General features: G+C 37.4%; 2 protein-coding genes across 5 annotated transcripts in view; one reads left to right on the top strand and one right to left on the bottom strand.

Moving 5' to 3' along the window:
- Positions 1 to 25088, top strand: part of LOC118265475 (protein bark beetle) — a 38582-nt gene extending 13494 nt beyond the window's left edge. The window contains exons 2-14 of one of the 4 annotated variants that reach the window (XM_035578365.2): positions 9720 to 9883; positions 9969 to 16180; positions 16324 to 16535; positions 16993 to 17128; positions 17598 to 17817; positions 18259 to 18384; positions 18975 to 19004; positions 19755 to 20016; positions 21277 to 21478; positions 21780 to 21912; positions 22252 to 22372; positions 22536 to 23175; positions 23435 to 25088. In XM_035578365.2, coding sequence (XP_035434258.2) covers positions 9720 to 9883; positions 9969 to 16180; positions 16324 to 16535; positions 16993 to 17128; positions 17598 to 17817; positions 18259 to 18384; positions 18975 to 19004; positions 19755 to 20016; positions 21277 to 21478; positions 21780 to 21912; positions 22252 to 22372; positions 22536 to 23175; positions 23435 to 23718 — 8742 coding nt within the window. In that variant the 3' untranslated portion in view covers positions 23719 to 25088. Of the gene's footprint in view, positions 1 to 9719; positions 9884 to 9968; positions 16181 to 16323; positions 16536 to 16992; positions 17129 to 17597; positions 17818 to 18258; positions 18385 to 18974; positions 19005 to 19754; positions 20017 to 21276; positions 21479 to 21779; positions 21913 to 22251; positions 22373 to 22532; positions 23176 to 23434 lie in introns of all 4 variants that reach the window. The other 3 variants (XM_035578364.2, XM_035578367.2, XM_035578366.2) reach the window with 3 other exon arrangements.
- A 1100-nt stretch (positions 25089 to 26188) lies between these two features.
- On the bottom strand, positions 26189 to 27645 carry LOC118265394 (THAP domain-containing protein 1-like). The gene is made up of 3 exons (XM_050706189.1): positions 27411 to 27645; positions 27054 to 27237; positions 26189 to 26622 (listed from the first exon to the last, which is right to left on the bottom strand). The coding sequence occupies exons 1-3, from the start codon at positions 27488 to 27490 to the stop codon at positions 26272 to 26274; spliced, it is 615 nt and encodes a 204-aa protein (XP_050562146.1). The 5' UTR covers positions 27491 to 27645; the 3' UTR covers positions 26189 to 26271.
- Positions 27646 to 27972: the final 327 nt, after the last annotated feature.

The raw sequence follows: 27972 nt of genomic DNA, 5'->3' as shown, positions 1-27972 counted from the left end.
GAGCGCTATTCCCGCCGTCAAACTGTCTTAACAGTTTGGTGGGTTTATGTAATATTTATTTTTGTAAAAAACAAATAAAGAATTTTATTATTATTATTATTTTTTGAGAAAGTATCTCTTTTCTTAGCTGTGAAGCTAGTTTCATCCATATTTACGGGCCGAGGCCAAGTAAATACAGGTGTGGTGAGTAGGGTTAGGAGTTTGTGGGTGTCGTTTGGTGATTAATCTCATTGTCTTCTATTTGCATGAACTTTCTGACTATTCTACAGGTATTTAGGATTGCTGCTTTTTGGAGGGTTATATACAATGTTTCTTTTAGGTCTAATAATTTGAGGCTATGGAGAAGATGGTTAGGTATTACTCCCGTGGTGGAGAGAACTATAGGGATTACATAAACTTTATTTTGCTTCCAGATTCTTGTGACCTCATCTTTGAGTTCCGCATATTTTGTGATTTTTTCGGTAATTGTTTTTTGTATGTTGTGGGTATTTGGTACTGCGATATCTATTAAGTAAGTTATTTTATTGATTTTGTCCTGTAGTGTTATGTCCGGTCTATTATAATGTATTGTCCTGTCGGTGAGTATGGCGCGATCGTAGTAAAGTTTGTGTGTGTTGTTTTCTAGAACCGTTTCTGGCGTGTATTTGTAGTAGGGCGTGTTCGTGTTTTGTATGAGTGTGTATTTGAGTGCAAGTTTTTGGTGAATGACGTTTACTATCTGGTTGTGTCTGTGTGTGTAATCGGTTTGTGTGAGTGTTGTGCAGGCTCCTGTTATATGTTGTATCGTTTCTGGCTGTAGGTGACATTTGCGACATTTATCGTTAGTTACTGTAGGGTCTTTAATAATGAATTTCCTGTAGTTTTTAGTATTAATAATTTGGTCCTGAATAGCTATAATAAATCCTTCAGTTTCTGGGAATAAATTTCCTATTTTTAGCCACTTATTCGAGGCGATGGTGTTTACGTGGGCTTGTTCTAAGTCATGCGGATGTCGGCCATGGAGGACTTTTCTTTTCCAGGCTTCTATCTTTTCTTTCTGCGGATCAATTTCGTTGGAGTTTTCTATGTCTATTGGTTCATTTAGGTTAAGGGGTGTGTAATTGAAATCATTGTTGACTATAGCTTTGTGGATAGCACTAGTTTGAGATTTCATGTGGAAAAATGATTTTAATTTGCGGACTTGCTTTTGCCAGAGCTGATAGATGTCTATTAAGCCTCTCCCACCATTTTGTCTTTTAATGGTGAGCCTCTCTATTGCCGATTTTGGATGTAAATTATTATGTTTGGTGAGTGTAGTGCGTGTTGTGCGTTCTAGTTGTTCTGCGTCGGTTTTTGTCCATTTAATGACACCGAAAGAATAAGTTAACACCGGAACAGCGAAAGTGTTGATGGCTTTAATAAGATGTTTTCCCGAAAGTTGCGTTTTACATATGGAGTTTAATCGTCTTTTGTATTCGGCAGTGAGTGTATTTTTTATTTTTACGTGGTCTAATCCTTTTAGTTGTGTGTAGCCTAAATACTTATATAAGTCGGTCTGTTCCATTGCAGTTATAGTATCTCTCTCATTAACTACATAGTCGCCAGGTCGTATTTTGCCTCGTATAATGTGTAAAGTCTTACATTTGTCTAAACCAAATTCCATATTAATGTCTTTGCTAAAAGTTGCTGTTATGTCTATTAGATTTTTCATTTCTTTTTCTGATTTAGCGTACAGTTTAATGTCATCCATATATACTAGATGTGAGACTATTGTTTCTTCAGAGTTATGTTTGAGGCAATATCCGGCATGGCAACGCTGCAGCAAATGAGAGAGAGGATTCAGGGCGAGGCAGAACCACAAGGGGCTTAGGGAGTCTCCTTGGTAGATACCTTTCTTGATACTTATCTGTCGTGTAATGATGTTATTGTCGGTAGTATTGATCAGAAGTGTAGTTTTCCAGTGAGGCATTATGTTACGAAGAAAATCTATAATTTTATTATTTATTTTATATATCTCTAATATTTGTATCAACCAAGAATGTGGGACACTATCAAAGGCTTTTTTATAGTCAATGTAAGTACAATGTAAATTTCTATTTTTGGATGTGGCGTGTTTGTGGATAGTGGAATCGATGATTAATTGTTCTTTGCACCCCATGTGGCCCCGCCTGCATCCCTTCTGTTCCTCTGCCATTATTTTATGTCGTTCTATGTGTAAATTAATTTTGATTGTAATAGCTGATGTAAGTATTTTGTAAATTGTGGGTAAACAGGTGATAGGTCTGTACTGTGAAGGTTGTGGTGAGTGTTTAACTTTGGGTACCATGTACGTTATTCCTGTTGCTATAAATTCCGGTATTCTTTGCTTTCCTAAGACTATTTCAGTTAAATTTTTAGCTATGTGTTTATGTAGTATAGTTAATTTCTTATACCAAAAATTATGTACTTTGTCTATTCCAGGGGATTTCCAGTTATGTAGTCTAGCTGTTACGTTTGCAATATCTGATTCTGTGATTTCTATGAATTCCATTTCATCTATACCTGTCCACTTTGTTTCTTCCTCTGTTACCCAAGCAGCTCTATCATTATGATTAACAGATTCTTCCCAAATACCCGCCCAAAATGCTTCTAGTTGTTCTTTAGTTGGTATCGTGTTCTGGTTGTCTGTTATGTTGGTGTGTGGTGTGTTTAGTTTTCTGTAGAATATTTTTTCATTCGTTGTAAATATGGCGTTATCATTTCTGCGTTGTTGTGCTTTTTTGTATCTTCTAAGTCTGTGTACTTTTAGTGCTAGTTTTTGTTTCAATGTATCTAAGAATTCCTCTGGTGTACGGTTGTCATTTTCGTGTCTGGTGTGTATGCGTGTGTTTTTAAAAATGGCCTCTACTTTTCTAATTACTTTATGTGATCTATTGTTATTAATGTATTGTGTAAGTCTACCACAATCTGCTCTTAATTTTTCTATACCTTTTTCTAATCTTTGTTGCCATGGTGGCTTAATGCTGGTCCTTGGCCTTCTGTTTCCTGTTTCTCCTGTTATTTTAAAATTTAGTTCTTCCGATATGACTAAAGCTGTACAGTATATAATAGTGTGTAAGTCTGTAAGTTGGTTTTCTTGTGAGATAAAATGAGCGATAATATTTTCATTAAACAAATTGACTAACCGAAAAAGGTTACGATTATACGGGAGCTTTGGTAATTTTGGTCGTGATGTGGGATCCATACCTGAGTATTGTGTGAGTGTCGTTTTGAACTTATCGTATATTTGTTGTGTGTATTCTTCTGTGATTGTCGCTTGTTCTACTGGGGCTAAGGTGTCGATATCATTTTCTAGGGTTAATGTGATAGATTCTGTTTGTGTGGATGAGTGTGTTGTTTGTGTATAGTCGTATGGTAGTGATTGCGTGTTAAGAGGTTGCGTTTGAGTGAGCGGATGTGTTTGTTGATCGTTTGTTTGTATGTTTTGCGGACTTGATGCTGTGTTATTACTATTTTCTGATTCTGCTTCTAGTTGTTGCCGTATTTCTTCTTTTATTTGGTCTATAATTTCTGGGGATAAGAGTTTATTTCTAACTATTGTTCTTCTTTGGTCTGAAATTCGCTGTTCGGATACATTAACATCAGGATATTGTCGGCAGAAGAGTTCATGCAAGACTTTTCTGTAAATGGTCATGTCAGTTTCTAATTTCGTTATGTAGAAGTAAGTTCGCATGATGAAAATGTTTACTTCTTTACTCCACTTCATGCGAACTCTAGGTTTTCCGGCCTTGGTGGACGCGGGTAGAAAGGCATTTGCCCCCCGCGCAACATCCAAGGTCGGAGTAGGTGAAACGGTGTGTAAAACTGGTGACGACGGTATGGATGGTGATGAGGATCTAGATGGTGTGTATGATATGGTACTGGGGCTATATGGCTCCAGTGGTGTGTTTGATCTGTGTGTTTGTGTGTCACCGTCGTCACTGATATCGGCTGTAGTATCTTTGTTGGTGGGAGCCCGCCTGCTCAACTCCGCACCACTGACGGATCGCATGCTGAAACACCCAGCGTCAGCTCCAGGTGTGCCCCGGCGATCGCCCCCGGGCAGCGGTCCTATACGTTTTCTTTTCGAACGAGTCTCCATTTTGAATGGGTATCCAGAGCCACGTTAGCCACGCCAGTAATTTCGTAATCGTGTGTCCGCCCCCCACGTGATCAGATGGTCGATCGGGACGTGTGGTTGTTTAGGGGGCTTATTATTATTATTATTATATTATTATTACTATCTACAGATCTCAACATCATCATACAAATTGTTCTGTTATTTTCATTCAACCTATTTTGGCCAAGCAAAAATCTAAGAGCCAGTCTATCATCTCCCAGATTTCACACATTTAATAAAAATACAGTTACTGTTGGCACCATAATGAATAAACAATGATGCTGCAACTAGGACGCTAACGTTCTACATAATATAAATTACATTGTTTTAAGTTTCCTGTAGCTCTGAAACAAAATAAATATTAAAAATGGTTACAGTGGCACGTACTCGTCTGATTAACATCAGTTTTTGTTTATAGCAACCGTAACATTTAATGAGGTACTATTCCCACATATCTACATACATATTCCATAACATATACCATTAATGTAGATCCGACTTAATGTTCCTTTTTTTCTTTTCGTTTTTCCTTTTTCCTTTTTTCCATGTTACTCAATAGAATACTTTTGAAACTTTTGATACCTACTTGTGCCATTTTTTATGGTATAAGCCGGTAAACGAGCAGACGGATCATCTGATGGTAAGCAATCGTCGCCGCCCATGGACACCCGAAACACCAGGGGCGTTACAAGTGCGTTGTCGGCCTTTTAGAAATATGAGAATTGTTGGGGATTTGACGATTGAGGAGACTGGGGAGGAGGGTAATTATGCCTCCGGTAACGTCACTCACACGACACAATTAACTGGGTGAACAGAATAATAGATAATTAGTAAAAGCTAGATCGCAGGTGCTAAGTATGTATGCTTGGCTACTATCCAAAGCAGCAAAAGTAGACATTTAAGTAAAAACAACTCAATAAAACTTGCCAAACGAACCTAATGTTTGTTTTGATTAAGCACATACTTGTAGATGGCTATCTAACTATTAATAGAGCGTAGTTTTAAACCAGCCAGCGTGACCGATCCATGGGAATCCAGAGCACCATAAATAGCAGTTGTATAAATTACTTTGCGGATAACGAGCACGATCCATGGCAAGACTTGGAGCACGGAGAAATCGGCGGAAGCACGGGCCGCTACCCGCTAGTCCAGGCGCTTTGATAAACAATTTCTCCTTTAATCAGCGACATAGTTCGCGAACGTTGAATTTGTAAGCTCTTTAATTGTAATTAACTACCTGGTGCTTTACAGGTTAAGTTGGTCTTGAGTTTATTGGTTGTGTACATCTTATAATTAAGTCTATGTTTCTAGTTTGTGCTTGGTCAAGTGTACCTAATACCTGTAGCCGTTAACGCTGTATAAAATCTGTTGAGATTAATTACTTTTGATTGGTAACTGTCTGGTATAGCTGATCACAGTTTTTGAGTTATTTAAGTGTAGGAAAAGAAAGTAATGAAGTTGGATGTTAAACACTGAAATTTGAATAAAACATTTTTCTTTTTCTGGGAGAAAATCATCCAATGACTTCTCTCGCCTTGGGCAAGGCAAGAGGGAGTGTCAGACGCTTACTGACTAAAAACCACCCCGTTCCTACTCCTGCTTTTTGAGCCGGATCCCGCTAAGTAGTCCGCAAGTCAGTGAAGCCGTCATCGAAATTCACAGGTTAATACCTACTTAATACACATTTTTCAGGCATCTAATACATTTATTTATTAATACCGTCTTCTGCAAAACAATACGTTAAATTCAAAGCGTCTCCCTACTACAGTCGGGCCCTAATTTGTGATTCCATGCGACGCGCGGTCTACACAGGAAGTCGCGGCCACAAGGCTTGGAATTTTGCCTTCAACGTTCACCTGTTAGTAATATTATATTACATTTCAAATACCTTATATGTGTATAGGTACTATTTTAGACTGTTTTAACCGTTACCATTAACCTGAGTTTACGATAATATAATATGACAACTTGTGATAGGTATGCCAACAGTTGCTTGAAGTTACAACTTAAAAACTTGACAAGAGTTAGTAGTCTTACCGTAAAGTATTACATAGTGTTATAATGTTTGGTTTACTAGTACTAGGCGCTAGCACAATATAGGTACTTTAATGTCTATAATGCATCAACCTACCTAAATATTATCTGCCTAGTAGTTACCGGGACTCTAGCTCGAAATGCAGGAGTAGGAACAGGGTGGATATTAGTCAGTAAAAGTCTGACACTCCCTTTTGCCTGACCCAAGGTGAGAGAAGTCATTGGATGATTTTCCCCCCTCAAAAAAGCACAATATACGAGTAGGTAATAAGCCTATAATTATTATTTATTTATTAAAAAGTACAGGTTAAAATTTAAGCTAGTGTGCAGTCCAAAAAAACTATATAATCTAACTAACTATGCATCAACCTATCTAAATATTATAATCACAATACAACAAAATCATATTAATCATATGTATAAGAATGTTGTTGTCCTAAAAACGCCACACAACTACCAGTATATGATTACTTATTATCTAATAGAAAACCTTATGTAACGTCTCGTGTAACTTCGTCTGCGACTTTGACCTTCTTATTGCCAGAGTTTGACACTGAACTTGAATGTGAGAGAGTATTGGTAATACGAGAGTTGCTGTCCGTTTCCTATGGAGAATGTTGAAATCTAGGTCATTGGAGGTCATTGAGAATTTGATATTACAGTTGACGCAATCTAGTGACTGTTATCCACTGTCTAATGAAGTTATTATTGTCTTGTTCGGTTAGGGATTAAGGGTTGTTGGGGAATCGGGAATTGGAAAGATTGGAAACGAATTGGGACTTCGGTAAGCTCACAAACACAACGTAAGCGTTGTTTCACGTCGGTTTTCTGTGAGGAGGTGGTATCACTCCAGTCGAGCCGGCCCATTCGTGCCGAAGCATAAATCTGTCACACTTAAATCTTCTCCCACACCTTCTGTGTTCCTTTTCCAAGTTAAACATATCTTTGATTTTTGTTAACTTGTAGTAGGTACTTCCACAACCGCCTATTTTACTAGACTTTATTGAGACTGTAGACTTTCATTCATTCAATAAATCAATCATTGATTCGACCTTACTATGATTTATAACGCTGTTCAATAAATATCAATAGGTAATTCAGACTTTTAATATTAGTAATTTGAACGATAGTCTCGCCTTTCAAAAACAGTAGGTACTTAAACGGACACTTTTAAATTCACAACCCACAGCGGCTCGGCTCATATTAAATGCCAATGCCAAAGTCTTGCGTAATATTTTAAACACTAAAAAAAACTGTAGGCACAGTAAAAGTGCCGTTTCATGTAGGATGTTCTAACATGGTCATTTGCTAATTTAAAAAAGAGGAGATATTATACTCTCTTCTGCCACCCAAAATTACATTACATTTATAAAATAGGCATACTGTGATAACCTAACCACAAATCACAATAGTATATTAAGAGGTAGAGTACACAAACAAACATTCACTAATTTCACTATCAAACCAGCCAGCGTGTTTAAAGAACAGTTTTTCAAAAGAGAAATGCAGTTAAAAAACAAACAACAAACGTAATGACTCGGATGCTATATTGCTGACTCACAAACCGGTGTCCTTGCCTCGTCCTTTGGTTTCTTTACCGGTCTTCGATCTAATGTGGGTTTTTTATAGTTCGTAGCAGATAGTTAGCCGGGCGTAACAATTTAACGGACGTCTGACCTGCCTTAAAATTGTTCGGGTGACGTGTACGGAATCATAAAAAGAGCCTTTTGGGTATTGTGTCTGTTTCTCGTGCTCACGCGACTAATCATAGGTTTCGTATATTATACATTCTTTTTATTACCCCAAAAAGTTACATACCATGAATAAATGGTAACTGATCATCATCGGTCTTAGGAAATGCTACTGAACTATTTCTCAACTGTCACTCGTAACAAATCTAATAACAATCCCACCTTTTGTGTCAATGATCTTTTGAAACAGACGTTATTCAACTCAGCTCAGACTTCAGACAGACTATTGCGAAACACCTAAACCTAACGCCTACGTGTTACACCAACACTAGACCGAAATTTAGCATAAGACGTCTCATACAGGAAAATATCACTCAAACTTTCTACTCATTGAAACAGTAAGTGGAACGTTGAACATTGCTGATTCAATTTCGCATGTGTTTTTGTGGAGCATCATTTTATGTGTCAATTATACAGCTAGACTGTTGTCGAAGGTCCCCTAATCGGAATTACATCATGAGCATTCCTGTTTAGCGACGGTTAGGTAACAGTTGGCCAGTAGATCGTGACTGCATGAATGGGGTAGTGTGAAAAGGCAGGAAGCCATACCGACGAAGTGCAAGGGCGCATCGTGCGCGCACGTACGGCGCGGGTTATGCGCGCGCGCTTTGTATGATGTCATGTGACCGCTTTGGTGTCGATGACCATTGTTTGATAGTTCCATGTAAATATACTTTATTTGTGCATTTAACTAGCCTATTTATTATTGAGTTCTTATTCTTCTAACCGCAGACCAGTGATAAAAACTAGTTATACGTAAGTTAAGTAATAATTAAAGTTGTATAATTATAATTTAACATTTGACTGCGTTTTCATTGTTAAAATGTTCAACCATAGTTAAATTAAATTAGATTTATATTTGCAATGCAACTTATACAAAACACAACAAAAAAGAGCTATCGTCATCGCCCACACTGTACAAGTTCCGTTTGAAAGCGATAACAGATTTTTTCTATTTAGACAACAAAGTGATATTCCTCGCACAGGATGTGTGATAGACAGAACGTTGTTCTTTCAACATAATTATAGTCACGCACAGGTGAATCTATTTTCCATAAACTTTAAAATTAAAATGTTGAACAAAATAAGTCACGACTTTTATTCATCAAGGTGCACTTAAGAAATGAACACCCAATTTTGACAACCAATGTTTTAACTGAATACTATTGCTATATACACCGCACATCATGCGGGTTCCTTCAAGCCAGTAGTTCAAGAAGTGCTTAGGAAAGGCCTACATTAAGTAGCGGACGTTTCAAAAGTAACTTTATAGTATTCTTGACCCCTCGACCAACAAACAAGTTAGAACAATAAATAATATTGCTAAACGTCGTAAACACATCCGTCCATTCTTCTCAGATCACCCCCTTCTGCACTTGGCGGTTGGTCGACTCTCTAATCGATGCCTTGTGAAATGCACAATAACACAATACCATCATTACGTTTTGCACATAACTGCACACTTGCCTTTCACTTCGAGATGATCATTCAATGTCAACTTCAATCCTTATTAGACTAGGTACCCACCTAAAGGCATTCAGATATTCTGTTTCGTAAGATTTTGTGTAGGAATAAGAAGTTTCTGTCTAGATGTTTGTGTTAGGACTTACATTACGGCGTTGTGTAATTCTTCTATTATATTATACTTATAGTTACTTACGTTCCTTGCGCTAAATGGCATCAAAGCGTAGCGAATATACAAAGGCCAGAGCAAAAACAGATGTTTCTTTCACTTTCTTTCATACTCTCATTGCAGATTTAATTTAAAGTTTAGTGAGTATACAATCTTGACTTAATATTATGTCTTTCTATTCCAGGGTCACCATGAAAAAGGTATAACGTTCACAAGCACAGAAGAACCTGATAGGCCTACGAAGCCTATACCAGATATCCGTTTAGTTGACGGTCCATCCATCCTAGTGGGAAGAGTCCAGCTCTTACATCGAGGACAATGGAGATCAGTTTGCACCAACTCCAGAAAGTAAGGATCTTTCATACACATAATGTACTGCATCCTTGGTTTGGCTACAAATTAATATTAATATAATATTGTTTTTACGTTTTAGTTGGACTGTGAACGACATGGAGACAGCCTGCAGACAACTAGGCTTCATGGGAGGATCCTTCTACAATTGGATGGATCGCCAGCCCGGCAGGAGAGCAAGACTGTTATTTGAAGAGCCTAAGTGCAAAGGAACTGAATACGACCTGTTCCAATGTGACTGGAACTCTAGAGAACTCGGTTCAGGCGTCTGTGATTACCACCCTGATTTGGCCATCCAATGCTCACCTCACCATGACGTCAACGACCTAGCAAACTCAAGGAGACATTGGAGAGGGATACGCTTTGAAAACGCAGTCTTTGAACGAATTCTCACCGCTGCAAACACTCTATACGTTCCTACATCAATGTCCAAACTTATGCACGTAACTATTAAAAACGCAGGTTTAGGTAGAGGTAACAATGCAACAAGTGCCTTAGACGTCATTGGAGTCCCACCTGTCTTAGAAGACATAGAAATATCTAATTCGGCATTCAACGCCATAAATGTGACGTCGCCCAACGCTCCCATAGTCATAAACAATTGTACGATACAAAACAATAGAGGGTATGGTGTCTATGTGAACTCTACGTATGGCATGACAAAGATTGAGAATTGCTTGATTCACGACAATGGCGGCGATGGGGTCAAATACGTGGTGCACGAAATGAACATCGACGAAAGGCTAGACAGAAGCGAAATTTTTGATTTATGTACACTAGCATCCACACCGAGCCAGACATTTCCTATACAAATGTCAATTGAACAATCAAGATATTCTAATATGGAAAGAGACTGCCATCAAAAATTTTATACGAGACCAGACCACGTTTTAACTTTAAGTTTCATTAAACTTCTCACTAACCGTAACAACACAGGAGAATTATTTGTATACGATGGATTAACGACCGAAGATAAACTTTTATTATCATTCAGTATTCGAAATCACACACGACCGCAGAGTGTTACGTCAACCAGGAACCGCATGTACGTGAGATTCCGAGCGAACACGAGGACAGACATTACAGGGTTTTTAAGATTGACATCTGGTATTAGCAAAACGTATGATTTAAATGTGACTGATACCATTATTTCCGATAACAATGGCAGAGGCGTGGCAATCGAAAACTTAAGATCACAAATTCACATTCATCGCACTTCTATATCTAACAATAATCACGTAGCTGGTCTCCAAGTCGTGAGTGGAGCTGGTGACGTAAATGTGACTGAGAGTAGAATATCTTTCAATCAAGGTGATGGAATAAACATCACTGTAACTGGAGGAAACAGAAACATATCAAGAAGTATACTAAGTTCCAATCAGGGTTATGGTATAGCTGTATGGATAAATAATACTCAAGAAACCGAATACATTCCAGTTAACCAAACCACAGCTGTCGAATATTCAGAAATATTTAAAAACCTAGACGTAGGAATTCTACATGGAAACTTTTGTGGAGATAGTTGGGTTAATATCACTGGAAATTGGTTTAATACTAGCGCTGAAAGTACTATAGAAATATCCACATGTTGGAGGTTTAACAACCCAACTAGATTGCTCAATTTGCAAGTAGGTCATAATAGATTTTACGAAAACCAAAGAGTGCCTCTAAAAATCCAACCGGCTCTCAACATAAACGGGAGGATTGAATACAATTATTTCGAACATGGTAATTATGGAGCAATTGTTATATTGAATAGAGTAGAAGGGAAATATCTGGAGGAATTTGAAAAACTACCAGCACGGTTTGATATACAACATAATTACTTCTTCGGGAACAAAGGTCCGTTTGTAGTGAACCTTGGATTGTCTCCATACAGTGATATTCAATACATTCTATTTTCGAGGAACTTCCTTCGAGATAATAAAGTTAGAGAACCCTTTGAGCCTCTAGAAGGTATATCATCAAGGTTGACCCCAAGAAGTAGAGTTGCAGCTACGATCGTATTAGCGTCCAGCAACATAGATGTTTATAGAAATATTATTAACAACCCAGAGGCCCAATACGAAATTGGATCGCACGTTGAAGACCAAAGTAAAATATTGAATTGTACCTACAACTGGCTTGGATTTGGTGAAGAGGAAAAGGTATACAACCGATTGTTCCACAGGAAAGACCGATACAACTTAGCTAAGATAATTTACATGCCATATTTGTTACATAGCAGTAACCCCGGAGCTACTCAGATAAATTACAACTCACTGTATGTACCTCAATTTAATGTTCCTGGTACTTTCGTGGTCGGTGGTGAAGTCGAAGGAATAGAAATTCTTCGCCAGGGCGAGTACGATGTAGATAAAGACATCAACATTCGCCCTGGAGGAAAACTGGTTCTGCAATCTGGCGTAACGTTGAAATTCCCTCCAGCCATAGGCATTATGGTTGCAGGAAAACTAGATGCAAGAGGTAAACGTCCTAATGATATAACATTTACTCTCAAAGAGGAAGTAGTCATGACTAACGAAAGTGTTTATGAAACAGATTTTGAACCAACCACACCAGGTTATACTGAGCCTATTGTGCCTATAAGACTTTTAGGTGGTAGAACACAACACGAAGGTCGGCTGCAAGTCAGGATTGATGATAAATGGGGAACGGTCTGCAATTATAGATGGAACATAATTAATGCAGCCTTGGTGTGCAATCAACTTGGTCTCGCTTTAAATCCAGACGATTGGTTCCTTGAACCTAACGAGATTCCATCTGCGGGTATGACCGAAGATATACTTTTATCCAACGTCGAGTGTTCGGAATTTGACAATGATATTACAAAATGTAAAGCAGAAACTAAAGAAAACTTCGAGAATTCTTGCACACACGAAAACGACGTTGGAATTCGTTGTTACGAAACAAGTTGGGCTGGAGTAAGATTCAGTGTCATATCTGAAAGAGCAGATTTACAATACGTGACTATAGAGAAAGCTGGACTTTTGGACTATTCATCAAATATTTTCAAGCCTGCTCTTCAGATAGATTTTGCACGACACAGCTTAGAAAGCATTAAAGTAACTAACAACTACCACGATGGTTTGGGAATACTTTATTCAGATCTATACGGAGCTGATGCAGTCAATACCGTCCGTAACTCAGAATTTAGTAATAACAGAGGAAGTGGTATAAGTTTCAAGCAACTTGGTCTAAAAGTATACGGCTCGGTCATTGAAAATAATAACTTAGCAGGCATCTCGCATAACCCCCATATTCCCGGTCCTCAGCAAAGAGAAATAGCTGGCTGGTTCAATTTAGACCCTGGATTCAACATGGACGAATCTAATTATCATCCAATCATGATTCCAGAATACGAAACGGACATAAGTTTGATTAATGGTGAAACAAGACATATAGTTTTTACAAAGCGTAACGGGGAAAGTGTTTCCAAAACTTACAACATCAAATGCAATCCAGGCTACGTTCTTGGGCTACAACTTCTAAATCCTATACACAACTTTTCAACAGAAAGTATTTGCATATACGATTCGCAAAACATTAACGAAGGTAGCACCAAATGGTGTCTGGATCGTGATCTGTCGACGTTCCCAACAACCAGTAGCAGTTTTGGCGTTGTCATAACGTATGAAAGTGGAACGAACGCCTTAGGAGGAGTCGTGCTGGTAGTAAGCACGATTATAGCTCCGGTCCAAAACCTAAGAAACAGAATAGTGAGAGGGCCTGTACCGACCCTACAGGTAGTTAATTCCAAGATAAAAGGAAACACAAAAGGTATTAAAGCATTGTACTACAACCGTTATCTAAACGAGCTGGGTGACCATTTCTTACGAAAAGCTAACGAAACTATTAAAATATTTAACTGTGAAATAGCTTATAACAAAGAAGAAGCTATCTACGTGAACACACCGTTCTGGGATATACACGAAAGTAATATTACAGAGATAACTATAATGGTCAACAGCAGTTTGATCACCGATAACGGCAGAGGAATCTATCACTTCGCTAGAGATTTGAGAAGTTCGAATAATTTATATCATTATGTTCTACAAGACAATACAATAGAGAGGAATAAACAGGGTGGATTTGATATAAGCTTGCCATACGTTTGGCAGTACAATGAAAACTTCACCCACTCGGTTTACATGAACAACAACACATGGAGAAGTAACCAAAACTTTGCTTTGATTGTTGATGGTCACTTCGCTGAAGTTAATATAACGAAGAACATTTTCACTGATAACATGTGCAAAACTGGGTTGATATCCATACAAGGCATGGAAAAGAAAATGATGATTGATGGGAACTTCATTGAAAGGAACAGTGGACAGTTCATGGTAAAATTCCACATGGACAGTCAAAGCGAGATTATGGGCTTAGTATACGCTCTATTCATTTACAATCAAGTGAAAAACAATAGACACGTACTTACACAAGTTAATAGAGGCGCTTTAGTTAGAAATGTTGAACCAACATACGTTATAGGCTTCAAAGGAATACAGAAAGTAAAAGTTAGTAGAAATCTGTTTGGAAACAATGCACTAGAGTACACGTTGTTGGCTGGCATTAAGACAGCAAAGATCAACAATTTATTAGATGTCACTGAAAACTGGTGGGGTAGTACTGAAGAAAAAGTAATCAGGGAACAGATATTCGATTTTGACGATTGGAATAATCACGCTATTGCCACATACCTCCCATACTTGCTTGAAGATAGTATGGATTCCAGTGTCTCAGCTTCCTTTAGTCCAGAAATCATCGTAGATTCGAATGAGCTTGGAGGACGTTTACTAACAAACTACACTATCGAATCTCGAATGGCTCCATACATTGTAAAGGCTGATATAACTGTCATGCCCGACGCTATTTTAACTATAAGTCCCGGTGTTATAATGGAATTTGCACCTAATGTTGGCATTCTCGTCATGGGTAACCTTCAAGCAATAGGTCACAGTCAAGCGCCAATTGTAATGAGGCCTTTAACTCGTGGTGGCAATGTAGAAGTAAATAGGATAGAAAAGAGAGATGTGGGCCAGTATTCATCAGGTCATCACAAACATAGGCGACAATTGGAATCCTTGACTGTTCCTAACTCAATAAGATTATGTACAGGAAGAAATTGCTCAATCACCGATAATACAGCCGAGAGAACAAACGAAGGATTTCTTGAGTATTACAACAAAACAACTCTACAGTGGGTCCCCATGTGCGATAATCGTTTTACTGAGAGAAACGCTCAAGTAGTGTGCCGAGAGTTGGGTTTCGATCCTATTAACGTGTTCTTTGCACATGATCGACGTGTGGAGTATCACAGCAACTCTTTATCACGCATTTGGTCTTGGCCAGAACCTCTACAATGTGTTGGAACTGAAGACCGATACGAAGATTGCCCCATAAGACTGAATGGTCAACTCTATGGCCATAGACATGAATGTAAATGGGATTCAGAATTCGTGTTCATTCACTGTGGCACAAGAAATCTAGAAGAAAATTTCGATTATTGGGGAGGCATAAGATTTGCTAACCCAGAATTCGAATATTCTCTATACGAGCACCGCATTCACGACCATCACACTCATGAGACAATGAAGAAATCTGAAAGCGAATTGATTCACGTGCACATAATTGGTGCCGGTATACTGCACAACGAGAAATCACCCGCTATACAAAGTATTATAAAGAACCCGAGTATTCGAAATGTAAATATAACGAAATGCGCTCATCACGGTATTAATTTGATATCACCCACCGACTCGATTAATATGATGTTTAATACCGTGAATGATATACTAGGGGAAGGTGTTAGTGCCATATCGCTGAACGGGGAAGGTAGAGAGTCTGATGAATCTAGTTTTACACCACTGAAGGATTTGAATCTTCCTTATCACCTATTTTCTCTTATCGATATTTGTGATAGTACCAAAATGGTGACCGTTGAAGAAAGAGTACTCTTGTACTACAAATACGATAACAATCCTGTCAACTGTGTGAAGATATTCAAAAGTATGTTCAGAGTAAAACCGTTCGGATTTAGACTGCTCCAATTCAATCTTTTCAACCACACTCAGAATTATGGCAAAAGGGACTCTCTGTCCTTGTATGACGGTGATATTTACAATATCACTGCGCCAATGATTGGTTACTTGGAGAATGGGTCACCTGATGAGAAGAAGCTCTTCAAGACAGAAGGTGCCAGCTTGAGTGTGTCGTTGTTCGCCAATGGAGCGTCTGCTGTTCATGGATTTATTGCTGAGATAGTCACTTTGCCGATATCAGCTATTGGTTTCAGTAAGTATATACTTATTTCTTTCTGAGTCTTTATATTTCAAATGTCTTCTTCTTGAATAATTGAATTGAATAGTTTTGTCCTCTTTAAAGTATGAGATTCCTTTCAAATTATGACTTTATTAATCACCCTTCAACTTTTACAGATCGTGATGTCCAGCATAACATATCGAGCAGTGAATTCATAAAGAACAGAGATGGGGCCATTACATATCAGTCTGTGGGCGAAGTCAATCCTCTAGTAGCCATCACGAGGAATGAGATCATTAACAACTGCCTGAAGCTGTACGGCAACTTCACTTCGTGTCCTGCTGCTGTTCGAGTCGATGTGCAGAACACACAGACTCTGGTGTTTAGGGTAAGGGAACCGATATATAAAATCACCCCCAATGTGTCTCGTAGGCAACCCTAATAAAATGCGTAGTGCTTGAGTAAATTGTCGTCGAAATAATTACAAGGTCATGCCCATTTTATCCGCGTATTTTGTGCCTAAGTGCCGTATCGTCTGCAGTTGCGAACCAGGAGTAGGAAGGGGTGGTTTTTAGTCAGTAAGAGTCTGACACTCCCTCTCGCTTGGCTCAAGGCAGGAGTAATTATTGGATGATATTCCCCCATTAAAAAAGGTGTCGTATCGTGTCGTACTTAATAACATAATCCATAAACCTCTAGATTTCTGGAGCTGACAAAATGGATGAGGAAGGGAAAAGGAGAACAATGCAAAGAGAAAGAAGAAGAATTTCTCAACTTTATGTAAAATGGTCGATCGATCGACTTTAACTGTAAAATGGTCTATATATTTTGTCAATTTGTTTCAGAATAACTTGGTCCGCAACAATGTAGGGGGCCTGCTAGTCCGAGCCGACTCCCGCGGGTCAGCCACTTCACTCCGAGGATGGATACACAACAACTTGTTCTTCGCCAACCACGACCTTCCGTGTCTTAAAGTTGAAGGTATGTTGAAGTTATTCTAAATGTAATTCAAGAGACAATAGTACACTGTACCAGATCAGAATATATAGACAGGGTCAATCTCCAAATTTTCCTGCTATTTGGTATTTAACTTTTTTATAAATGATTGCACGGTTGGCGGTAACCGGCTGCCGCGCACGGCGTAACGTGTCGCACGTTCCCTCATGGAACAACTTCTTGTGTGATCCATAGGTTGTTGGGTGGGCTGAGCATGTGATATCGTATGTTTGTAAACGCAACAACGACACAGGAGAAAACCCTAGTGTAGGGCTACCTACACTAGGATTTTCTGCAAGTTTCTATAAAAAAAAACTGGACAGACAACCAATCACATTACAAAAATCAACATAAGCGAACTTTAAGAAGGGACAAGCCTTCATTGAGTATTATTTTAGTCTATACAGAAGAACGAGTAAACACATCTCTTTAACAGCCTCCCTCATAATTCCAGGTCGTCAATCATCTCCGTACCAAGAAGTGACGATATACCGTAACTACTTCACTCGGAACCGGGTGCCGTTCAGTGACGTCATCATCCTTCGCCAAGTCGTCTCCAACTTCACGTACAACTATGTCCACGACAACACTGGCATGAGGATCCTTGAGGTTTCTGGCTTCGATAAAGTCAGGCTGCCTATCTATCAGACCACTTCGCATAATGGATTTTATAAGTAAGTTGTTTCTTTATTTTTGTTTGTAGCTTTGGCAGTGTCAGCTGGTTATATAATTACAGCAGTGGCAATTACCGGCCTATCAGGCTTGATTTTCCATTACGACAGTATAGAGCTCTTAAAACAAACACAACACATATATCCTTGGTTTGATACCAGGGATTAAGACAAAAGTTTCTACATCTCTTCTCTCTAAGTTTGTCCTCTTTAGCCTTAACAAAGACAAGATGAAGCTGTTCAATTTCTTACTCTGTCATACCGTCATCTAATTTGGTTGTGTGTTCTGTGACTTAGTTGTCTCTAGTTCTTTCCTGGTATATTACATTAATTTTGAATCTTCGATCAACTCCTTGTTACTAGTAAAGTTCTCAACTTCTATCAACTTACAGCTAATATGCACATTTCCCAAATTCGTCTAATGAAATTCTTTAATTCTTCCAGGAATTACGCCACCGACCGCGAAGGTAGAGCTACCGTGGTAGCAGGCACAGCTGGCCAGAACTACGTAGACAACATCTTCTTCAACCCAGACAATGATTACGAGATGATCACTGTCAACAGATCCATGTGAGTACTCGCTTGTAACTCTTATTGCAATACCTTTGGGTCTAAATTGTGATTAATAACTTCTTACACCAATTTTTCCAGTATTTATTATTATAGGTACACAGGGTTTTAGATTTAAAGAATATGTTATTAAATGCTGATAGAGGTTATTCTAAAGACATTTTTTTAGCTACTCGCAAGAAGGGCTGCAGCAGTTCATATATTAATAGAATTTAAAAACAATTAACTAATAAATATTTTATCCCCATTCCTGCTAACTATACGATTGTGCTCCAAAGCCATCTAGGGACCACCTATTTAGTAAGAAACGAATCTCAAATCGCTAAAGCAAGGTCTGCATGAGATCTTAAATGATCTTAGAAGAGGTTTCTTGTCTATCTAGCTTACCTACTTAGGTACTCGATTCAGAACGCAATGGATTTTGCTTCAAGCAAAAATCGGACAACGGGGCATTTTACAACCATATTTATATTTGCGTTAATTATTTTATTATTCCCGCATGATATTCAAGATATACTTAGGCATTTATTATACAAGGATATATAATTATCTCGCATGTTTTTGTTGCATGGCTACCCCTGGATCAATAGCTTTGTTGACTATAATCCAACCGTTATGAGGTAAGTTTATCGACGAACTAAATATTTATTCATTCATTTTTGTCGCTTGTTCTAAAATAACTGAATATAGCTTTATTCACTAACATTGTTTTGGTAATGGTATGGTGATAGACGTGCTCTATTAAATAATAAGAAATTATAATATAACTTGACTACTACATAATAAAACGGGTTACATTTAATCATTAGGTATGTGCTTATACTTTCGGGGGCTAAAAATCACATGGATCAATGTATTGGCTATGGAGATTTCTTGCTCGTTGTTTTTCATGGAATTTACACCTTGAAACGAGCAAATAGAGCAACAAGGACTGACAGACACACAGACATTTTTAATATTATTATATTTGCTTTGACCTCCAAAAGTGTCTTCTTGGTTTATTGAAATAAATAATTTTGACTTTGACTCTGACTTTGGTTTGACAACGCAGAAATTAAATTAACACATGTCTATTCGCTTTACGGTACCTAGTGTACCTACCAACTTCACACGGGAATTTCTGTCCAAATTAAACATTAGTCATTTAGTAATCACCTCTTTTGTGTTCCACACTTTTGTTCTGTAAATTAACGGGGGTATCGTTAACGCATTATCTAACGATCTTTTTCTAATAGACTAGTAGATAGCACTTAGCAAGAGTAAAATATCACACAGTCATCACTTGTTCGTGTCTCGCACAGCACCTATTCATTTCCACCTTTTAAAAGTGACATAAAAAGTAATATTTGTTGTTTATTTTTTGTCTATAGCTCTCTTGATCTCTGGCGAACAAGGATTGACGCGAAGCATAACTTCTGGAGTTACAACGAGACTTTAGCCGTTGCTGGGCGCATTAGAGACCAGAGTGACAATCCTCTTTTGTTAGAAGTGGACTATAGACCGTTCTATATGAATAATCAGACGGTTCTCGGAGGAGGGAAGTGTCCTCCGGGATGGGATGCGGTAGCTGGTACCTGTTATATGTATGTTGGGGCGCCGATGACGTATGAAGAGGCGAGGCTGTTCTGCTTGGTAAGTGTTTTAATACAGTTTTATTTACTATAGTCATAGTATATGTAGTATCTACATACTAAGCTTGTTTGTGAAATTGCCGTCTAAACGATAGATATAGGATTCCCAAACCGATTCTAGGCCCTTTTTTCCATTTTAACCTTTCAAGGCGATGAAGGGTATAGAAAAATACCACGCTGCCCTATGAATTGTTTGGTAAAAAAATAGAAAATAATCAAGCAAAAACATAAAATTACACGAGCAGTGTTTGTTATGGATAAGGGCCCAGTAAGGCTGATACCCGACTCGGAGGTACGGACTACCCAGCGGGTTTACCGGGGCTTCGGGTCAAAGAGCAGTTAGTCAATACTAAAAACCACCCCGTTCTTACCTATAAAACTCTTATTGAAGAGTCTGACACTCCCTCTCGCCTCGTCCAAGGCGAGAGAAGTCATTGGATGATTTTACCCCTTAAAAAAAGTGTTTGTTATCTATATAAAAAAGCTTACCACAAAATTAAGTAATTTATTAAGGGTGTTAAGTGTTTTTAGAGACAAAAAAAAAACTGTTCACGCAAAAAAGTAGCTAACAAAGATTCACGTGTTGATAAATACAAATCTTTAACTATACATATAATATATCAAAATCACACTGAATGGGCTTAATTTGACATAATATAGACAGGTAGACAGTTTTTTCTTTAACGGCAAAAAAGGCATGATCCCAAAACTATAACCAGTTTTGTGATCAACCCCATTCCTGAGTCAAAATAAAAATTAAATAAAAAAAGGTATCAATGGATCGAGTGACTATGGAGTATGTCTTTGAGTTGCTCGTTCTATGCTTTAGAAATTAACTTTATTGATAGACTTATGAACAATCCTAGGTACCGCAATATAATTATATTTTTTTAAATGCCTCGTTGAGCCAGTAATTACAAGCGAGCAATTATACTGAGTAAGAGATCTTGGGCAAGACTGACAAAGTTTTATGAAAATTTTCACGCGAGATCTGGAATGCGCCCAGTGATTTCATAAGAATATTAAAGCACCCCTGATAAGCAATAAAAAGCGTGATATTATATTAAGATTTTTTTAAACGTCGCCCACAGTGTTAGGTTTTCTCTTGTATCGTGCGTTGACAAAGATACATGACATCCAGACCCGAAATACCAATTTGTGGATTTGACAAAGAGTTGTTCATGGGGAATCGAACCCAACACTGTATACGATAGCCAGTTGCTCTTACAAACATTTTTAAAACTGTTTCTACTCTTTACAGTCAGACAACGCATCGATGCCGTACGTGACGGGTAACTACGCGGCCCTATACGAGTTCATCAACCGACAGAACCAATGGTTCCAATATGGCGACCGCGTGTGGGTCAACCATATTGATTACGTCACCCAGTGCACCTCCTTCGCGTTCTCCAACGTCGAGATTACTGACTGTAATCAGAAGAACGCTTTTATTTGTGAAATTGGTAAGTTTGTACTTCCTATTTTGTTAATTAATTACAATACCTCACCTAACTCAAATGGTTGTTTTATAAGCCCCGGTCGTAGCTTGAAAATGGTAGAGAACCCTCGAACAGTTACGTAAACCTTGATTATTTATTAATTTAGTAAATGAGTTTTAAAATAGGGTTTGGCTGCCCAATTTTGATATAGTTTTCAGCATAGTAGTTTTCAGACTAGAGGCGGTAAAGAAAATTGAAAGTGGTTCCTTTTTTAAAATATTAATTTATGACTTGATGTTTTCATGCTTGTATGTTTTGTGTTTAGACCCGAAGATCATGATCGACCCGATGTCCTGGCGAGGGGATACTCTAGCCGTGGCGTTTATAGGAGTGTTGATAGCTGCCGTGTTGCTGGTGGGAGCCGCTCTCATCTGCTGGTATTCTAAGTCTAAGCACAGGTGGGTACTTATTCTAGTAAGTTTAAATCCTTTCCGATGCAAAGCAGGGTTATGTATTCGTGTTTAATAAAACGTTGTATTTTATTCACTCTACACCAGTTAAGTTATTAATGCCATTTAGATGTGCATTTGTGCAAGTCAAAAGACTGTGTCTAGTGTCTAGTGCTGGTGTCAAAACATTAGACATAATTCAAGATTCCATGAACCGGAGATCCATTTCTCGGATAGTAGGAGGTTGAAAGCGTGTACCCCATATACTATCTCCTATGCCTTGTATATGGAATTTTATAAGGAGTGTATTCAATTAATAGATAATTAATTGAGTGTTATTTTCCACAGACACGTCCAAAGATTAGAACGGCGCAACTCAATTCGGCAGTCGTTACACTCCGTGCGATCAATTGGCAGCATCAATGGAGGATTCCCTGATACACCGTATAGAAGAAAACTAGCTCAAATGGTAACGTGTCTTTTACAAAGATAAAAATAATTGTATCTCTTTCTTTTACGGATTTCGTTCCGTACAAGATGTTCCTAATTAATATTATCTTCAGTAGTTTGGACTTTAGCAGAAAGAATATTTTTTTTAATATTTTACTGACTGTATACTATTTTATCAGCAGAGTACCCGCTCCACGGACACACTAACTAAAGGCTCGGACTACAGAAAGATGCTGGCCTCAACCACATCAATGGAATCCATGGAGAAGAGCCAGTTCAACTCCTCACTAGACGACAATCAGAGCTTCGACATTTACGAGGCACACAACCCCAATCCAAACGTGATGCCGCTCACACACACCACCTTCGTAAAGAAACCAATAACTCCAGAATACTCGGTACCACAGCAAAATAACAACAGACCGTACAATTTAGCCTTCAGAAATGAAGGTTATAGGGACAATTCTGGCACGGCCAGTGGAGCTCCCTCAATAAATACGGTAGCTACTGAAGAAATGCCAATCTTACATCACCCTGAAGGTTTAAGATCTCCTCCAGATGAGTACACAATATCCCCTAGAAGTGATTCTCAGTACTTTACTTCTGATACATTACCTTTGAGGGATAATTCTGAAGACGGTGATACTTTAAAACGTCAGTTAGAGAGACAAGGCAAGATTTACGGGGCTTATGGAGCCCCTGCAGGCAGTTATGGCGCACCGAAGCTCTCCTTCCTAATGGAGCTAAGGTCCAAAATGCCAGATCAACCGCAGGCGGGGGCGGTGCCTGCTACTACTTTTGGACAGAGGAATAATGTTGCAGGTATGTTGATTGGGTGATTTTTAAAATATTGTACTAAGATTTTATTCAATTGAATTAGAATTTCTTCTGTATGATGTCAATGACTTTCTTATTTTTTACATAGGACTTTTATATGCTAGTAAAAAGTGGAAGTTACATTTAATATTATAAAGAGCGGTCTTATAGTACACAATTGGACTTTCATAGGCATTTGATGCCCCTTTTTAGAAATAAATACCCTATTTATGTACCTATGTTAAATAATTGTTCTCCTTCACAGATCAACAGCAATATTACGAGGACAACCTACCCAGTCCGCCGCACCCGCCAGTGTACTCCAGCGCATACGACACCACCACCTCAGACAACATTCCCAGTTACGACTCAAGCCCTCACGATCTTTCTAGAGAGTTCGATGACTCGCCACTACCAGAACTACATCATAGGTCCAAGTCCGAAGCGTTATTAGAAACTAACTTCGACTTTGAAGACTCCGAAGCCAGTCCGGTACCGATGTCTGAAGCAAGTCGATCACATAGTCAACCTTTAGAAACCGCTATGTAACAACATGGCCTTAGGTAAAATAAATAAAAGGAGTTGATCACACTTAAATCCTATCGTAGAAGTAGAAGCAATGAAAAGACTGACTTTATGATGTCTTAAACGAGAGATGTTTTTTAATTTTTCTTGCATTTAATTTCCACGATTTATTCTAAACGAGTGCCTTTGTAACTTTGACATTCCAATCTTTCTTTAATCTGTAGTTTTATGGTAAGCGTCCATAGGCCCGCATCGTACACATCGGACGAATAGACTGCGTCCACTGTTCGGCAGCGTTCGGGTTACCGACGCTAGTATTGGATCAAACGGATAACGATGCGGATCAGTGGACGCAGTAGTATGAGTTACTATACAAGGCAAACTAAAATTCGTTGCATGCGATGCGTCCGTTGCGTACGATGCAGGCCTGTGGACGCTTACCTTTAGTGTAAGTTTTAAATGTGTATGTATAAAGTATTTTAAGTCATAATGACTACACAAATTACCAGAGGTGATCGATCTCATAATGAAGTTAACAAATAAATTCTAATACTGCGCCTTATGGAGAAATGGATGCCTTATTAATATAAGTTTTATGGTAAAAACTTAAACGTACGTTTATATAACACAAAGGATTAAAGTGATTACCTAAAAGGCGTATATTTTAAATGTAATTAATTACTATGATGCAATATTAGATACGTATCTTTGCACGTCCGTCCTATGTTAAACGTCTTATGAATGTTTTCAACAAATCGTATCTTAATATAGTTATAAGAGACAGTCTTTCCATATACAATAGTTATTTTGTATAATTTTTAACTTTTATAATATCGATGTTAATGTTAAATGTGTATTTATTTTATTTAATGGAGATTTTATTGTAAACTGACGCGCTCTCCCTCCGTAATAGATTATCCAGAAAGTATTATGTGTGTATTTAACCGCCATACTCAAAGTCACCCAGTCCTTAGCAATTTTTTTCGGAACAAAATCGTTACTAAGGAATTGTTTAAGTAATCATTAAATGTCTCTAAGTACGGCAGTAAAGTACGTAAATAATGTAAAGGTTTAATATAAATCGCTCAAATTAATATTATTTCTAATGCGTCAACTTTACAAATAAAATCTCCAATGTACATCACTATGATTTTTACAGATATTAATGCAAACTTTTTTAAAGCTTATTTACTGCCTTATGTTAACGTAAGATATTTACATGATAACATGTATAAAATAAAATGAATGAATGACCTAAATGTTCATGCTTTAAATGTAAATTGTACAAGAATAATAGTAAATCGTAATTTAGAATAATAGGTAGGTAGTTGATAATTAATATGACAAATATAATTATGATGGAAATATTAATAAAATTTCACACAGTATTTTCATATGGAATCTTTTATTTTATAACCCATTTTATTTTTTTATAATAACTATCGTAAGACATATTAAAGTAACTAGAAATAACGGTTTACTCAGTAAATTAACGGAGAAAACCTCTACTAGTTTCGAGTCACAGAGCGACTCTTCATCAGCGTTGACTCATCTTGATGAAATTCTTCATCATGATTTATTATTGAATTGAAGAAAAATTAATTTACGTGAGTAAACCGTGATTTTTAGTTCGTTTTTAAATTTACAAATCGAGTAACCCGTTTGTCGAAAATAAATTGAATTCGAGAGTTTCCGGCAACGTCTTAACGATGCTACGTCAACGTAGGTAGGTACTAATGGATGTTGACTCAGAATGTGGCCCGATACATGCATGCATGCTCATCCTAGAGTCAAGATCTGGGATGGGACTCAAGTGACTGGTGAAAAGTGGGTGTTACAATGGAAATGTGCACCTCTGCTTTCTCTAGTGGTGTTCCGATATCGAAAGCTTACTTATCGATATAATTAAAATGTTAAACACATTTTAATATACATTATAATATTTTATCAGAATAAACATCTTCCCTTGTAATACTGGAAATACATATTATTTTTCTTTTCAAAACTATTATTTCTAAGAGATAATAATTGGGAGGCTATAGAGTTGTTAGTACACAGAACAATAAAGTAGGTATATATTTATTTAAAGTATGCAGATTCCCCGATCAATGATTGTAGAAAAACTGTACTACTAGTTTCAAATCACATAGGGACTCTTATCTATGACGTGTCGCGCAGCAAACTGAAAATGGAACTGTAAAAGTAGTTGAGCGTTTTTCTCTATTAGTTTACTCGAATCACAACTATAATCATCATCATCAACAGCCTATAAGTGGCCACTGCTGACCAAAGGCCTCTTCACGCACGGAGAAGGTTTGAGCATTAACCAACACGCTTGCTCAATGCGGTTTGTCGATTTCAAACTTATAATAATTGGAAACTATAAGCCCAGGTTTCCTCGTGAAAGTTAGGTACATATAACTCAGAAGAAGAGACACTTGCCAGCAAAAGTAGTTGTATTAACAAAAATAATAAAACACACTTTATGTACTTATAAAGTTGTTTTTTTATTATGATATGGTCGTATGTTACAGAATAAATCGTCTGCACGTTTGCCAATCTGTCTGATAAAAAATATCATTCCGTTTTTGTAATATTATTATCACCCACCTTTATATTAGTATTTTTCAGATTATATAATGTTTTATGATCAATACCAAACTTTGTTTCTAATAATTTTAGAATGTCTTCAATTTTATGATTTAATCGACGATTCCTTGCCTTTAATTTTTTTATCAACAACCTTTGTTTCATTATTATGTGGTCTTTCCCACGAAGCGTTTCGCGTAATTTTGTTTCCTCTGGAGTACCGGCTCCTGACTCCGTTTCCTCCGTTTCGGTTGTGTGTGTACGTTGTCGTTCTGAACTAGATCCTGGAGCTGGTTCAAGTTTTACATCATTTTTAGAATTATTCGGCGATGCATCTGACTGTAAAGAAAAAATATTTTCTGAAACAAAACTTGTCGACAAAACTCGTATCAATACTTATATTATTCATACTTCACATCATTCACTTCAACAGCCTGTAAATGCCCCATTGTCGAATAATAGCCTCGTCTTGGATTGGAAATGAACATTAATTATGCTTGCTCAAGGGTTGGCGGTTTCAAACTTAAAGTAACGTTGATATTTGCCAGGTTTGAAACCCGCACCCACATGCATGAGAAGCTCGTTAAATTTGTGCACTTTAAACTATACCTAATATGTTTGTGTTTATTTTGTTGATATGCCTTAATAAAATAAAATAATTAAATATTCTAACTAGATTTGAATAAGATATAACGTGATTAGGTACTTTTGCCTACACCTATCCGGAAATTTAAGCAACAGTTATTTATAGTTAAAAATTGCACATTTACTAGAAAATTAAAAACTTTTAGTTGTGGTACTGCTGTGTTAACTAAAAATTTTTTTCCGTTTATCCTCATAATATCTTCTTGTATAAAATGATCCGAACAAATTGTACTAGTTTTGGTAGGAAACCAATTTTGTCGTCCAGTCAACTCGATCCATTTTCCTTTTATTTCTGGATCCTTCGGAAATCTAAAACAACACAATAATACATAAGTTATGCAAAAATAATTATTGAAATAGTTACTTATTATCAATATTTTTTGTAGTTATCTATATTCATTATAAAAAAATATAATATCGATAAATTGTTATCGATAATGTCAATCCCTAAACGGGTAGCTAAACTAGCACTTATCGCTTACCTATGATACGATATACCACTATTAGACACATTTTTGTTATGGCTTTCATTTTTGCACTCTAAAATAGCACATTTCGTCATATTATTTATATTTTTTTAAGGATTTATCAAATCTAGTTAACGTTATCACAGCCCAGCAAACACTGACATGCGTAATGACAGCTGTAAGCATCAGTATCCTAACAGGGGCTACGCGAGGCCCACTTACATACGCCTTTTGTGGTATTTTCTCTGTTCCATAGAGTATAGGAGTAATATTATTATAGGGCTCTGAACCCTCCTTCAAGACATTTACGTAGAACATCTACTTTTTACGCATAAATATAATCAAAGACTCAATACTATTTGACTCTACCACTCTATAAGCCACATTCGAAGTTTCAATGGAAATTATTTTATTTATCCTACAATTTTATTTAAATTAAAACCGTAGAAAAGTTAGCGCATTTAATAATAAATTAACAAAAACAAAATCACTGCAAAATTTTACTCAACATCAATTCGTTCACAACTTTATTTTATCTGTGGTCTGGTTTGACGTAAACACAATGAATGGAACACAA

This window comes from Spodoptera frugiperda, chromosome 28 (genome assembly GCF_023101765.2).
Source record: "Spodoptera frugiperda isolate SF20-4 chromosome 28, AGI-APGP_CSIRO_Sfru_2.0, whole genome shotgun sequence".
Taxonomy (NCBI): Eukaryota; Metazoa; Arthropoda; class Insecta; order Lepidoptera; family Noctuidae; genus Spodoptera; species Spodoptera frugiperda.
The sequence above is the reverse complement of the archived record's forward strand: the minus strand, read 5'-3'. Positions and strand labels throughout refer to the sequence as shown.

What these genes read in the sequence shown, in the direction of transcription:
- LOC118265394 (XM_050706189.1), bottom strand. Translation starts at nt 27,490, where the DNA reads ATGACGAAATGTGCTATTTTAGAGTGCAAAAATGAAAGCCATAACAAA. An exon ending in AGTGGTATATCGTATCATAG is followed by an intron (nt 27,238 to 27,410) that starts GTAAGCGATAAG and finishes GTGTTGTTTTAG; the next exon opens with ATTTCCGAAGGATCCAGAAA. An exon ending in TAAAAGTTTTTAATTTTCTA is followed by an intron (nt 26,623 to 27,053) that starts GTAAATGTGCAA and finishes TTTTCTTTACAG; the next exon opens with TCAGATGCATCGCCGAATAA.